General features: G+C 52.0%; 1 protein-coding gene across 1 annotated transcript in view; it reads left to right on the top strand.

Moving 5' to 3' along the window:
* Positions 1-7886, top strand: part of LGR5 (leucine rich repeat containing G protein-coupled receptor 5) — a 127190-nt gene extending 119304 nt beyond the window's left edge. The window contains exons 14-18 of the mRNA XM_072768773.1: positions 448-519; positions 1577-1702; positions 2765-2910; positions 4690-4773; positions 6880-7886. Of these exons, the coding sequence (XP_072624874.1) occupies positions 448-519; positions 1577-1702; positions 2765-2910; positions 4690-4773; positions 6880-7871 (1420 nt within the window). The 3' untranslated portion in view covers positions 7872-7886. The remainder of the gene's footprint in view (positions 1-447; positions 520-1576; positions 1703-2764; positions 2911-4689; positions 4774-6879) is intronic.
* Positions 7887-12634: the final 4748 nt, after the last annotated feature.

Consider the following 12634-nt stretch of genomic DNA (forward strand, 5'->3'; position numbering starts at 1 on the left):
CCGACGTACCTGACAAACTCAGCCACAGCGTGTGGCTGAGTTTCATTACGTTTCCAGGATGTTCTCCAAGTTTACTTGGTAGTCAGAGGAAGACCCTCCGAAGCTGAGGTCCCTAACTCCTCCTCTGCCCCCACTCATCTCAGAATTGCCCTCATAAAATCTAACGAGCATGTTTAAGTCAACTTTTTAGCAGAGTAAAATCTAAAATATCCTCTTGAATAATATTCCCTTGATTAATTTAAAACAAGATTGATGTAAAGCTCCAGCCTTAGTCACTTTGTACTATAGACATCTGTATCTCGAGGCTGATGTGATGGCCTAAGTGTTTTGTCCTGAATGGAAGCTAAGTTTTGGCAGAAGAATGAATATATGTGGTAAAACTTCACACAATCTTATATATATGTAAAATCCTCTCACTTGCCTTTCTTTTTTTTTTTTTTTTAATAGGAATTTAGCCTGGAACAAAATTGCCATCATTCATCCCAATGCATTTTCCACGTTGCCATCTCTAAGAAAGCTGTGAGTGTTTCATGGCTCGTTGGTGGCATATTTTATGTAATTGGGGGCCACCTAAATTCATCGGAAACATTGGTTTTGCTGAAGAGGCCACGATGCACACACTGCCTGGCCCTTAGTGCTCTGCACCCTGGAGCTGGATGGGACCAGAGGGGGGGGAGCCCACGCCCCTGCTGACCCTCCCCCTAGGAGGCCCTCCCTCCTCCAAGGCCCCCCCCACCAAGACCACATGGGCCCTGACCCACCTAATTGACGATCTGCGTGGCAGCTGGTTCTGGTTATTGAGGTGAAATTTTCCATTTTCTCTGAGCAGTCAGGTGGGGCAAAATAGATGTCATTTCAGTTCCAAAGGGTTTTCTTTTCTTTTCTTTTTATATTTTATTTATTTATTCATGAGACAGAGAGAGAGAGGCAGAGACACAGGCAGAGGGAGAAGCAGGGTCCCCGTTGGGAGCCCGATGCAGGACTCGATCCCAGGACCCCAGGGTCACATCCTGGGCCCAAGGCAGCTGCTCAACCACTGAGCCCCCGGGTGCCCCCTAAAGGGATTTCATTTCCTATTTGCCATCCCGACGAAGAGGTTTCCTGTCCCGATTCTCCTCTGCGCGGGACTCCCTCCAGCCTGTCCCTTGTCGACTGGACCGAGAGGGAAGGAGCTGGTCAGCCGGGGGCGCGGGGACCCAAGGGACTAAACCCACAGCGCCTCCCCCACCCCAAGCTGAATCCGCTCCACCGCACTTCTCGGATGACCTGTAGCTCCTTCTGATGTCTGATGTCCCCACCAGGCAAAATGCAGCTGAACGCAGAAGTGACAGTGCAGGTGCCCCCGAGACATCCCCCCGGCCCTGCAACTCTGATCGTAAACCTAAAAGTTATCAGGAGCTAAGCCCAAAATGGTTATTTCTACTGCCAGGGTATGGACCCTGCTTAGGTGTCCTTATGGAGCAGTTTAATAATCTTTAGGTTGCTTTTTTCTTTTTTTTTTTCTTTCTTTTTTTTTTTTTTAACATCGACACTTTCTGCTAACACAGACCAAAAGCCAATTGTTGATGTTTTGCAGGGACCTGTCGTCCAACCGCCTGTCGTCCTTTCCTGTAACGGGGTTACATGGTTTAACTCACTTAAAATTAACAGGAAATCATGCCTTACAGAGCTTGATATCATCTGAAAACTTTCCAGAACTCAAGTGAGTTTGTCATTAAAACTAATAAGATACATTTGTGGTCATGCGAAATAATAGACGTGTTAGAGTGGTTTTCGAAATTTATGAGGTCATGGGACTCCTTTGAATTGCATTTCATGCCCTCAAGTCCCCCACCCCTGCGGCACGGTTAGGACGACCCCTGCAGGGGGAGAGCGTCATCCTGACCGCAGTTCCTTTCTTCCTCGAAGATGCCCCCCAAACCCCCGCATCCTAGCCTTCACCGGAAGAGTTGGAAAACCACCGATCCATGGGGTAGAAACTAGGACACGTAATTAAATAACATTATAACATGATCGCAGTCCTGCTTACTTTTTAAGATTTACCTAGCTTGTTATACATTCTAATAAAATGTCCGAAATGGCTATTTCTTTGAGGAAGTAATGCTCTTTAAAACCTGTTATGCATATTTCTGTTTAAAAAAAATCCCTTGAAAGACCATATATATACATATATGTATGTAGTAGGTATGTGGGGGGGGGTACATATACATGCATATTTTTTTAAGACACACTACAGTTTACATACTTTTAGAACCATAACCCCAAAAGAGATTTAGGAAGGGAGAAGAGAGTAAAAAAATCTAAAAATGCCCCCCAAACAACTTTTTATTGTATTTCCTTCGTTGTTTGCGATATATTTTTAACAGTTAGAACCGCAGTACGTATACGGACTTACATCATGTTCTCACTGCTTTACCTTATGTCACACTATAAGCACTTTTTAATGGTGCTACAATTTTCCTAGCAGTTCTTTTTCGACTTCCTTATTATGGAAATTCCCAAGCACCGAAGTAGAGACAATAATAGAATCTGTGCATCGCCCAAGCTCAGCAACTATCAACATTTCATGGCAATAACTTTTAATGACTCCGTTGTTATTATAAATAGCGCAGTAATGAACATCTTTGTACACAGTCATTATTTTAGATTATTAATTAAGGCTAAGACCCAAAGGCAGAATTAATGAGTGAAAGAAGATGAAGACGGTATTTGACAACCTGTGTCTTTAAGCCTGTGTTTTTTGCTTGGTTTCGTTCATTTGAAGGGTCATAGAAATGCCTTATGCTTACCAGTGTTGTGTATTTGGGGTGTGTGAGAATGTCTATAAAATCTCCAATCAGTGGACTAAGGATGACAACAGCAGTACGGATGACCTTCATAAGAAGGATGCCGGGATGTTTCAAGTTCAAGGTAAGACCTGCTACGTCACAGTGATGAAATCCTATCCAGAAGGGTCTTGAAAAATCATCAAACGGGTCATCTGAACTCGGGACAAGTCCCTATGTAAGCAGCCCCAGCAAGACGGTACACAATCCCAGTATTTAGAGACGCCCAGAGAAAGAGAAATACCCCTTAAGATTCACTCTAAAAGTTCATCTTTTCTGTAGGTGACTCCTTCATACTTTTATTAATAATTCAATCCCCCTTAGCATGTACTATCCTCGGGGATAATTCTTAATCATCACCAGTATTTTCACAAACTTTTAATTTATTTTTTTCACAAACCTTTAAAAGGGCCTCCTCCTCATTGGCTTTATTTTTTTAGCCGTGTTTCTGAGCGTCCTTCTCCAGAAGATAAAATCCATTTTTATTCTTACGGCATGAGAGAAGCGGACCGTACAGGCACTTAGACGCCTCCGCATGGGAGCAGAAGGGCCTAAGCACCCCACTTCTTATCCAACTAATTCTGAAACGTTCTCCCCTCCTACCCCCCGCAGAGGTATCTGTCACGAAGGTGAAATGAGATAATGTCTGTAAGGCACTTGGCTCCCCTTGAAGTAAGAGCTTACTTAAACAGACAGCAATGCCCCTGAAACCACACGTGTGGGAATGGGGAGACGCCACGCGGCTCCCACTCGCCTCTCCCTGCCAGCCTTGCAAGTTTGCACAGAGTTGCACAGACGGGCTTCTCCTCCATTGGGCCCTAATGATCTGTTGATTCCCAAGCAAGTGTGATTGTGTCTGTCTGCATGTTACTTCATTTATTTTTCTTTTAAAGATTTTATTTATTTATTTGACACACAGAGAGAGAGACAGAGAGCACAGGCAGGGGAGCGGCAGGCAGAGGGAGGGGGAGAAGCAGGCTCCCCACTGAGGGGGGAGCCCGATGCGGGGCTCAATCCCAGGACCCTGGGATCATGAACGGAGTCGAAAGCAGACGCTCATCCGACCGAGCCACCCAGGCACCCCACCATTTCTTCATGTACACGCATCAGTTTAAGGAGCTGATATTGTAGCCCATGGCTTTTTTGTTTGAGGCCACAGGAGGCATCTCGCTCGGGTTTTTCCCTGAGTTTTTGCTCCCTGCCTCATCCATGCTAATTTTTACTATAGTCACTCAGGGGGAAAAAAAAAAAGGTAAGCATGCCTCACGTGTGCCAGGATACACGATAACAAGAGAGTCAATGTTCTTCAAGGAGTTTATTTTTAAGGGCAGTGATGCCGTGTGTTGGATCAGAAAGCTCCCATTGCAGAACTAGGCGCTAAACCGAGCACCACTAGTGTCCTGCTTGGTCCTCTGTTAAGCACAATCTCCCGGAAAGGCTGAACTCACTGCACCTGGTTCTCCTTCTTGGGCCCCGAGAGCACAGCCCAGAACATTCGCCCACGAGGCTCCCCCGGTGTTGGGGGGGCTGGCACCCAGTGTGAGGTCAGTGCGGTTCGGGGCCCTCGTGAGCTGCAGGGAACAGAATGAGAGCTGAGGCGCTACGGCGGTGGGTGGGGGGGGCCTGGGGCTCCCTCCCTCACCCCCGTTTCCCCGGAATCCTGTGTCATCCAGTAGCTCGAGGAGAACATCCCCAGAATAGATTGCAAGAAAGCCAGAGCCCCGGGGGGAACGCGGGACCCTTGGCCTTCAGTTCCCTTGGCGCCATCTCGTGTCTTGAGGATAATGCAGGCCTCTCTCCCCTGGGATGTGGTCTCCAGCCAAGAGACCCAGAACCCCCATTACAGGGCTTCTCGTTCCTGCAGATGAGCGGGATCTTGAAGATTTCTTGCTGGACTTTGAGGAAGACCTGAAAGCCCTCCACTCGGCGCAGTGCTCACCTGCCCCAGGTGAGCCGAGCAGCGTCTCCGCCCTGCCCCTGAGGTCGGGGTGACATACCCGCCACCTGTCCCAGCAGAATTGCTTCCGAGGCTCTTCTATCCCTCCCGTGGGGACCTTTAGGATAGAGACGCCCATGCCCTGGGGTCAGTGTCCGGTCATAGGGTTTCTGCGGAAGACCTTTGACTCAGATCAGTGAAAACGGAGGAGTCAGTCGGGTAGTTAAAAGCGTATGCCAGTTTTTAAAAGATTTTATTTATTTACCTACTTATTTGAGGCAGAGGGAGGGAGGGAGCATGGGGTGGGGGTGTCCTTGAGCAACAGATGGGGAGGCAAAGGCTCTCGAGCCGCCTCCCCGCTGACCCCGGACCACACCAGGGACAGCGACGCGGGCCTGACCCTAGAGTCTGACCCTAACCCACGGAGACACCCAGGCGCCTCACCTGAGCATCTGCCTAGATATTGGCCATCCAGCCTGAGCTGGCATACAGCTGTCTTGCTTCACGTCATCAGTTTTTTAAATTTGTATTTATTCACGAGAGACACACAGAGAGAGGCAGCGACACAGGCAGAGGGAGAAGCAGGCTCCCCGCGGGGCCCTCTATGTGGGACTCGATCCCTGTGTTCCGGGATGACACCCTGAGCCGAGGGCAGGTGCTCCACCGCTGAGCCACCCGGGCGTCCCTATCACTTATTTTTTTAAAGTGTCATCTTCCCTAAATAGCCATTTGATTAAAGCAAATAACAGTCCATACAGACCAGCAAAATCCTGTATATGGACCTCACAGAGCTATCCCAGTCCCAGGAACAGGGTGGGCCAGGCGAAAGGAAAACAACAGCCGAGAAGGGCTGAGATCTTAGTTTCAACAACTAGCCTGTCTCTTGCTCTCAGACATCAAATGTCCTTATCAACCTGAGACCAGGTTTTCCTGAAATGCACCTCTACACTACCCACCCTGCCTCTTCTACTCCTGTGGGGTACGTCCTCGAGATGCTCTTTCTCTGCTTCCAGAACATTCCTGAGGCATTCTAGAAAAACATGTAGAGGGAAGCCCCGGAGAGCTGGCCCTGCAGCTGGCCCCGAGTCCTCCGTCCCTGGGGGACTGGGATCAAGGGACTTAAATCCCACCCACCCCCCCACCCCGCGGTTCTCTGCGTGTAGCTGCTCCAGCGGGCAGCCTGTGTTGGCAGGAGGAGGGGGAAGGGAGGGGGGAGGGGGAGTGGACGGGGGAGTGGAGGGGGGAGAGGAGGGGTTTTTTGGGGGGAGGGGAGCAGCCTCAAGGCGCCTGGAGGGGCAGAGGCGGGGAGGGGTTTCCGGGGAAGCAACCGAGAGGTCCCTGGAAGGCGGGGTGGTGGTAGGGGGTGGCCTGTGGGGGAGGGAGCCGCCACAGGTGTTTGAAGGGCGGGCGGGGCTAAGGTGGGTAGGGTGTGTGTGTGGGGGGGCAGCCGCAGGTGCTTGGGGGGGCTGGAGGGGCGGGGTGGGGGAATGAGGGGGCGTGAGCGTGTGTCCGAGGGAGCCACCGCAGGTGCTTGGGGGACCGGGGCGTGGGAGGGGCCGAGGGGGTGGGGGGGCGGCGGGGTGGAGGTCCGGGGCTGGGGGGCCGTGTCCCGGGAGCGGCGTTCAGGTGCTGGGGGGTGGAGGTCCGGGTGGGGGGAGCAGCTTCCAGGTGTTGGGGGCGGAGGTCCGGAGGTAGGGGAGCGGCCTCCAGGTGCTGGGGGTGGAGATGGGGGGGGGCCGTGTCCCGGGAGCGGTGTCCAGGTGCTGGGGGTGGAAGTGGGGGGAGCAGCCTCCAGGTGCTGGGGGTGGAGGTGGGGGGAGCAGCCTCCAGGTGCTGGGGGGGAGGTGGAGGGAGCAGCTTCCAGGTGCTGGGGGTGGAGGTCGGGGTGGGGGGGGCAGCCTCCAGGTGCTGGGGGTGGAGGTGGGGGGAGCAGCCTCCAGGTGCTGGGGGGGAAGGTGGGAGGGGAGGCCGTGTCCCGGAGCGGCCTCCAGGTGCTGGGGGTGGAGGTGGGGGGGAGGCCGTGTCCCGGGAGCGGCGTGCAGGTGCTGGGGGCGGAGCTCCCTCCGGGTCCCGCCGGCCCTGCTGACGCCCCCGCTCCCCCCGCCCGCCCGCCCGCAGGCCCGTTCCAGCTGTGCGAGGACCTGCTGGGCAGCTGGCTGACGCGCGTGGGCGTGTGGACCGTGGCGGTGCTGGCGCTCGGCTGCAACGCGCCGGTGGCGTGGACGGCGCTGCGGGCCCCGGCGGGCGCGTGGCCGGCGCAGCGGCTGCTGGGCTGGCTGGCGGCCGCCGACCTGCTGACCGGGGCGGCGAGCGCGGCGCGGGCGGCGGTGGACGCGGCGACGTTCGGCAGCTTCGCCCGGCACGGCGCGCGCTGGGAGCAGGGCGGCGGCTGCCGGCTGCTGGCGTGCGTGTCGCTGTTCGCGGCGCAGGCGGCCGTGTTCGTGCTCACGGCGGCGGCGCTGCAGCGGGGCGCGCGGGGGGCGCGGGGGGCGCGGGGCGCGCGGGCGGGGCCGCTGTGCGCGCTGCCGGCGGCGGCCGTGGCGGCGGGGCCGCTGCTCGGGGCGGCGGCGCGGGGCGCGTCCCCGCTGTGCCTGGCGCTGCCCCCGGGCGGCGCGGGCCCGGCGGCCTTCGCGGCGGCGCTGCAGCTGCTGAACGGCGCGTGCTCGGCGGTGATGGGCGCGGCGGCGGCGCGGCTGCTGTGCGCGCCCGCGGGGGACGCGGCGGCCCGGCACGCGGCGCTGCTGCTGCTCGCCAACTGCGTGCTGTACTGGCCGCCCGCGCTGCTGCGCCTGTGCGCGCTGCTCGGCGTGGCGGCCGCGGGCCCCGAGCTCAGCAGGTTCGTCCTGCTCGTGCTGGCGCCGCTGCCCGCCTGCCTCAACCCGCTGCTCTACATCCTCTTCCACCCGCACTTCAGGCCGGCGCCGGCGGGCGGCCCGCGGCGGCCCAGGCCCAGGGAGCCCAGCCTGGCGTCCGTGAGCTCCGACGACGCCGACAAGCAGGCCCCCGGCGACGCCACGCAGGCCCTGGTCGCCGCGGCCCGCGACCCGCCGCCGCGCCCCGGCCCGCAGGGCTGCCGCCTGCCCTCCGTGCCCTTCGTGCCGTGCCTCTGACGCGGCCCCCGCCCCCGCCCCCCCCCGCGGGGAGGATGACGGTGGGGGTGGGGGTGGGGACGAGCCGCCCCCGCGGGCAGCGCAGGCCCCACCCCGGCCCCCGGGCGGCCGCCGCCGCCGCCGCCGCTGCTGTGCGGGCCCCGGGGCGGTGCCGCCAAGCCTTCCCGGAAGACGCTCCACGGTTCCAACCCGCCCGGCTGACGACTTGGGGGCCGGGGGCGGAGCCACCTGCTCACCAAAGAAGACCTAGACCCGAAAAGACGCTTAGATGGAAGGTGGTCCCCAGCGGGCAGGAAGGAAAGGCCGGGACCGCAGGACTCTGCTTTTAATGCCCGCCCCCCGCCCCGCCCTTTGCCCTTCCTCACAAAGGATCCTTCCAGGGCTCCCCCGAGTGGATAGTGCAAGGCCTCATGACCTACAGTCACGTCTTAGACCCTTAGAAGATGTTGCAGCTCTTTGCAGAAGACAGTCCTCAACAGGCAGTAAGGAAAGACCATGGCCCGCAGGACTCTGTTTTTAATGCCCCCCCCCCGCCCTTTGCCCTTCCTCACAAAGGATCCTTCCAGCCCCACCCCCCCACCCCCCCAGTGGATAATGCAAGGCTATACGAGCTACAGTCATGTCAGTCTTAGAGACGCCAGGTTTTATGTATCAGCAGGTGGTTCCTGCTGATGTACAACTGCCTACAAGTGCTTTGAAAGGAACATGAGCTTAGATGCGTACCTGGCCACCGAGGCTCTCGGGGTAGGAGCCAGGTCTGCTTTGTCGCATTCATGGTCGCCTCCTTGCGGTGCAGAGCTCAGAATAAAAGTCCATTGCCGGCGATGGATATACCTGGGAAAGACGGCGAGCAACCTGGGAGGGGTTTGGGTGGGTGGGTGGGTGGTTGGTTGGTTGGTCTTCAAGGGAGTGCAGGCTCCTTGCAGGAGGCTTTATCAGGTGGTCCGAACCGATGTGCATCTTAAGGAACTGATCCAACACAAACCAGCACAAGTGAAATCCACTGGCATAGAAGCTTCTCGCACACACATTGCTGGTAGCTCCATGCAATGATGTCTGAAACCACTTTGGACTCAACCGGGGATGTGGTGACGTAGCCTTTTTACTTAGCTTGGGTTTAGCTGTGTCCTCTCTGGACCAACCCACTTGATGTCAGGAACATGACTTCTCTGCTTATCCCATACGTAATACAGGTGTTAAGTATCTTATGAAGCAAGATCATTAAATACTAAAGGTCAAAGGATTAATTTGTAACGTCTGTTATACTACATTAGCTTCAATACATCCAAACCAAAAGACCGTTAGGTAGATTTATTTTTATATAAGCATGTTTATTTTGATCAGATGTTTTAACTTGGAATTGAAAAAAAATACATTTATGAGATGTTTTATAAGATGTGTAAATATAGAACTGTATTTATTACTACAGCAAAGATCCAGTAACACAAAGGGCCATGATAATGAACCATGTACAGTGGCATAATCTTCCGTATATATTGTGCTTCTCTGCCCATTTTCTTAAAACTCATTAACTGTATATAATATGTGTAAATGTATAGTACTTGTAAATAGATCCCAAACTTGCTTTTCTATTGGGTACAAAATAAGATAAATTTGTAATAAAATGTGTGACTATAAAACAATATATCTTCAGCTCTTTTATTGAGCCCAGAGGTGAATATATGGTCTCCTAAATGTTTGTTTTTTGTTTTTGTTTTTGTTTTGTTTTGTTTTTTTGATGAATAAGTACCTCTGCTATGTATTTGCACCTTAACATTTTAGGTATTGTGGACTTATCTTAAGAAGCAAATCCCCCACAAGAACAAATCAAGGTGTCTCTACCAACTCCCGGATCGTGTTAAGTGGGGCTAACAAGCAATTTTATCATGGCAAACGACTTGGTAAAGTTTACTGCCCCCGGTGAGGATTTGGATTTCATAGCCAGAACCTATTTCTTTTGCAGTGTAAGAAGAAAGAAAAAAAAAATCCACAGCTAGAAAGAAAGATATAAATAACAAATCACTGTTAAAATCATCCAACATGAAGATGAGTTTTTCTATCCATCCTCCCTTTAAGAAAAGCAACCACATTTCATGACCACGTGAAGGCCAAGACGTCTTCCAAGGACTCAAAGAAATGTGCTGTTGCCCTTCAGTTCCCATCCCCCGACACATAAGAAATGAAATGATTTTCCCCGACATCCTGTGCCAAACCCTCCCCGCTCCAGCGGGGACTCCAGCTGCCCCCATGTGGGTTGCGAAGCGAGGCTGTCAAGTCTGGTTGGAGGCCCAGCCTTGTCCCATATTTAATTTGACCCATATTTACTGAACACTGAGTCCCCGGCCCTGAGCTCACCACCACCCGTCCTGTGTAACCATATGCCTCAACCTAACCACCCTACCAGGTATCCAGTGGTGTCTACTGGGCCACCCGCACTGTGGTGTCTACTGGGCCGCCCGCACTTGGTTTGTCTTCATCTAACACCAGGGTTCTCACATGAGCTCCTTCCTCAGACCCCAGACAGCGGATACAAAAGTTGCCTCTAGAACAATGGAGCTCAGTCCTCCCTCTCAACGTACTTGCTTTAGAGTACCTGAAATTAGGGACCAGTCCCACAGCCTGCCTCTTTCTGCCCCGCTCAAGAAAACACAAGTTGGCGATGTAGCTTTTTTTTTAAGGGAGGGGGAAATCCAATCTGACGTGTTCCTTTAAAAATCCACAAACTCTATGACTTTGTTAGCAAAACCTAGTTAAGATACTCCTCCCACCAAACACAGCCCTATCAGCGTCCCATAAATGCTCTCCACTGTATTATGGCAAATGGGAACGGCTGGAATTGCATCGGCAAATAAATAGACCTACAGTGAGAAGCAGGAAAGATACAATCGATCGGCGACCGATGGAACAGCAGCAAAAACAAAGACCAGAGGACTGTCAACTGGGGGGCTAGTCTAGGGGGGTAACTGTGTTTTCAAGATGGATTTGCTCATTCGACAAATACCATGTGCCCACGATGAGCCGCATCCTGTACTGGGGTTTCTTCGCCAAGCCTGGTCTGGAATTTGCACCCTAGGGGAGGTGAGGTAGACAGTTCACAAATATAAACGAGGAAATACGCGATAGGAACCCGAGTGAAGGAAAGGAAGCTTCAACAGCATGGCAGGAGTGACTGGCCACTCTAGACGGCCTCTCCATAGATTTTTTTTTTTTCAGATTCCTTTGAATATAGAGCTCAAGAAAAGGTGCCCAGAAAGGCACCTTTTAAACTAAGATATTATTCACAAAGGAGCTACCTTCGCTTTACTATTCAACCGGTGACGTCAGTAAAACTCATCGTTTTTAGTCTCCCTCTTCATAGGTCACCCCCAACAAATCGTTTTAAATGACATTCTAATATAAAAATAGGTGGCTGTTACTGCACATAATTTATTCTCACAACTACTGCTAGAGAAAATCATTCTCGTACAAAAAAGAAAACATCTTTTCATTTTGTTTTGGCCCAAAATGGAAAAGCAAGGTAGTGAAAAGCAATAAAAGTATAGCAACCTCCCTGTGTATTATTTAGAACCTGGAAAGCTTCAACATCTGAAAAACTAACGGTGTTTGGCTTTTTTTCTGAATCTTATCCCTACATGTAGCTCAGGGGCCCATGAGCCACCATGAGAACGAGTCCTAGATAACGAGATGGGGCTCCCTGCGATCACACGAACTCCCTTCATGCTCTTCTGCATTTGGAAACTTGGTTTTACAGTTCAACTATGTAGATAAAAGAGACTGTCCCGCCCCAAACCACTGAACACTGACACTCTTCTTTCTTAGGCCTCTGAGGCCCTAAAATACAGTTAGGTCTGGGAGGCTGTTCCTGTAACCGTAGCCCCACTTCAATGAGCTCCTTATGAGCATTTCTGAAGATGCTGGACTCAGATTCGACTGACTCCTTCATCTCAAAGCCAGGTTCCAGCGTGTCTGACCCTAAAAGCCTATAGGGTAGGATGATAACACAGCCTTAGCTTGTCTGGATGAAGAAACTAGAAGAAAATGAATGTGATGCACTGGAGAAGCATCGCCCGCCTTGGGTTTTCCAACTCTGGCCACATTAAGACGTGACTTCCCATTCTGGTTGCTACATTTTATTTTATTTTATTTTTTAACATTTAAAGATTTTATTGGCCATATTAATCACAAAAGTTTTAAGTTATCTATAAATTCTTAGAATGTAAAAGTAAGCAGAGAAGAAAAACTAAGTTTAAGAGGTGGTGGGGAAGCAGCAATTTAGTGAAAAATTCTTCCATCGAAGTATGTTCAGACATCTTTTTTCTCCAGTAAAATTTTATGCAACTTAGCTGCATCCTCATCTATTTTTACCCAAACTAACATGGTAACAGGGATGATGGCATCCTTCTCATTGATACATGGATTTGGAACACATACAATAAGCATGTTGTTTTTTCCGGTTTGAATACATGGCATATTGGGTGGAATAACATTCAGCAATGTTTCTTAATTGGTGTCAGCCCACATTAAAAGTTGCGTTTTCTGATTTACTGTAGGTTTTATTATTTATTTATATAATTTTAAAATAATTTAATTTATTTATTCATGAGAGCGGCAGAGACATAGGTAGAGGGAGAAGCAGGCTCCCTATAGGGAGCCTGATGTGGGACTCCATCCCATGACTCTCGCTGGGATCATGCCCTGAGCAAAAAGCAGATGCTCAACCACTGAACCACCCAGGCATCCTTACTGTAGGTTTTTTTTTTTAA

Source organism: Canis lupus, chromosome 11 (genome assembly GCF_048164855.1).
Source record: "Canis lupus baileyi chromosome 11, mCanLup2.hap1, whole genome shotgun sequence".
Classification (NCBI taxonomy): domain Eukaryota; kingdom Metazoa; phylum Chordata; class Mammalia; order Carnivora; family Canidae; genus Canis; species Canis lupus.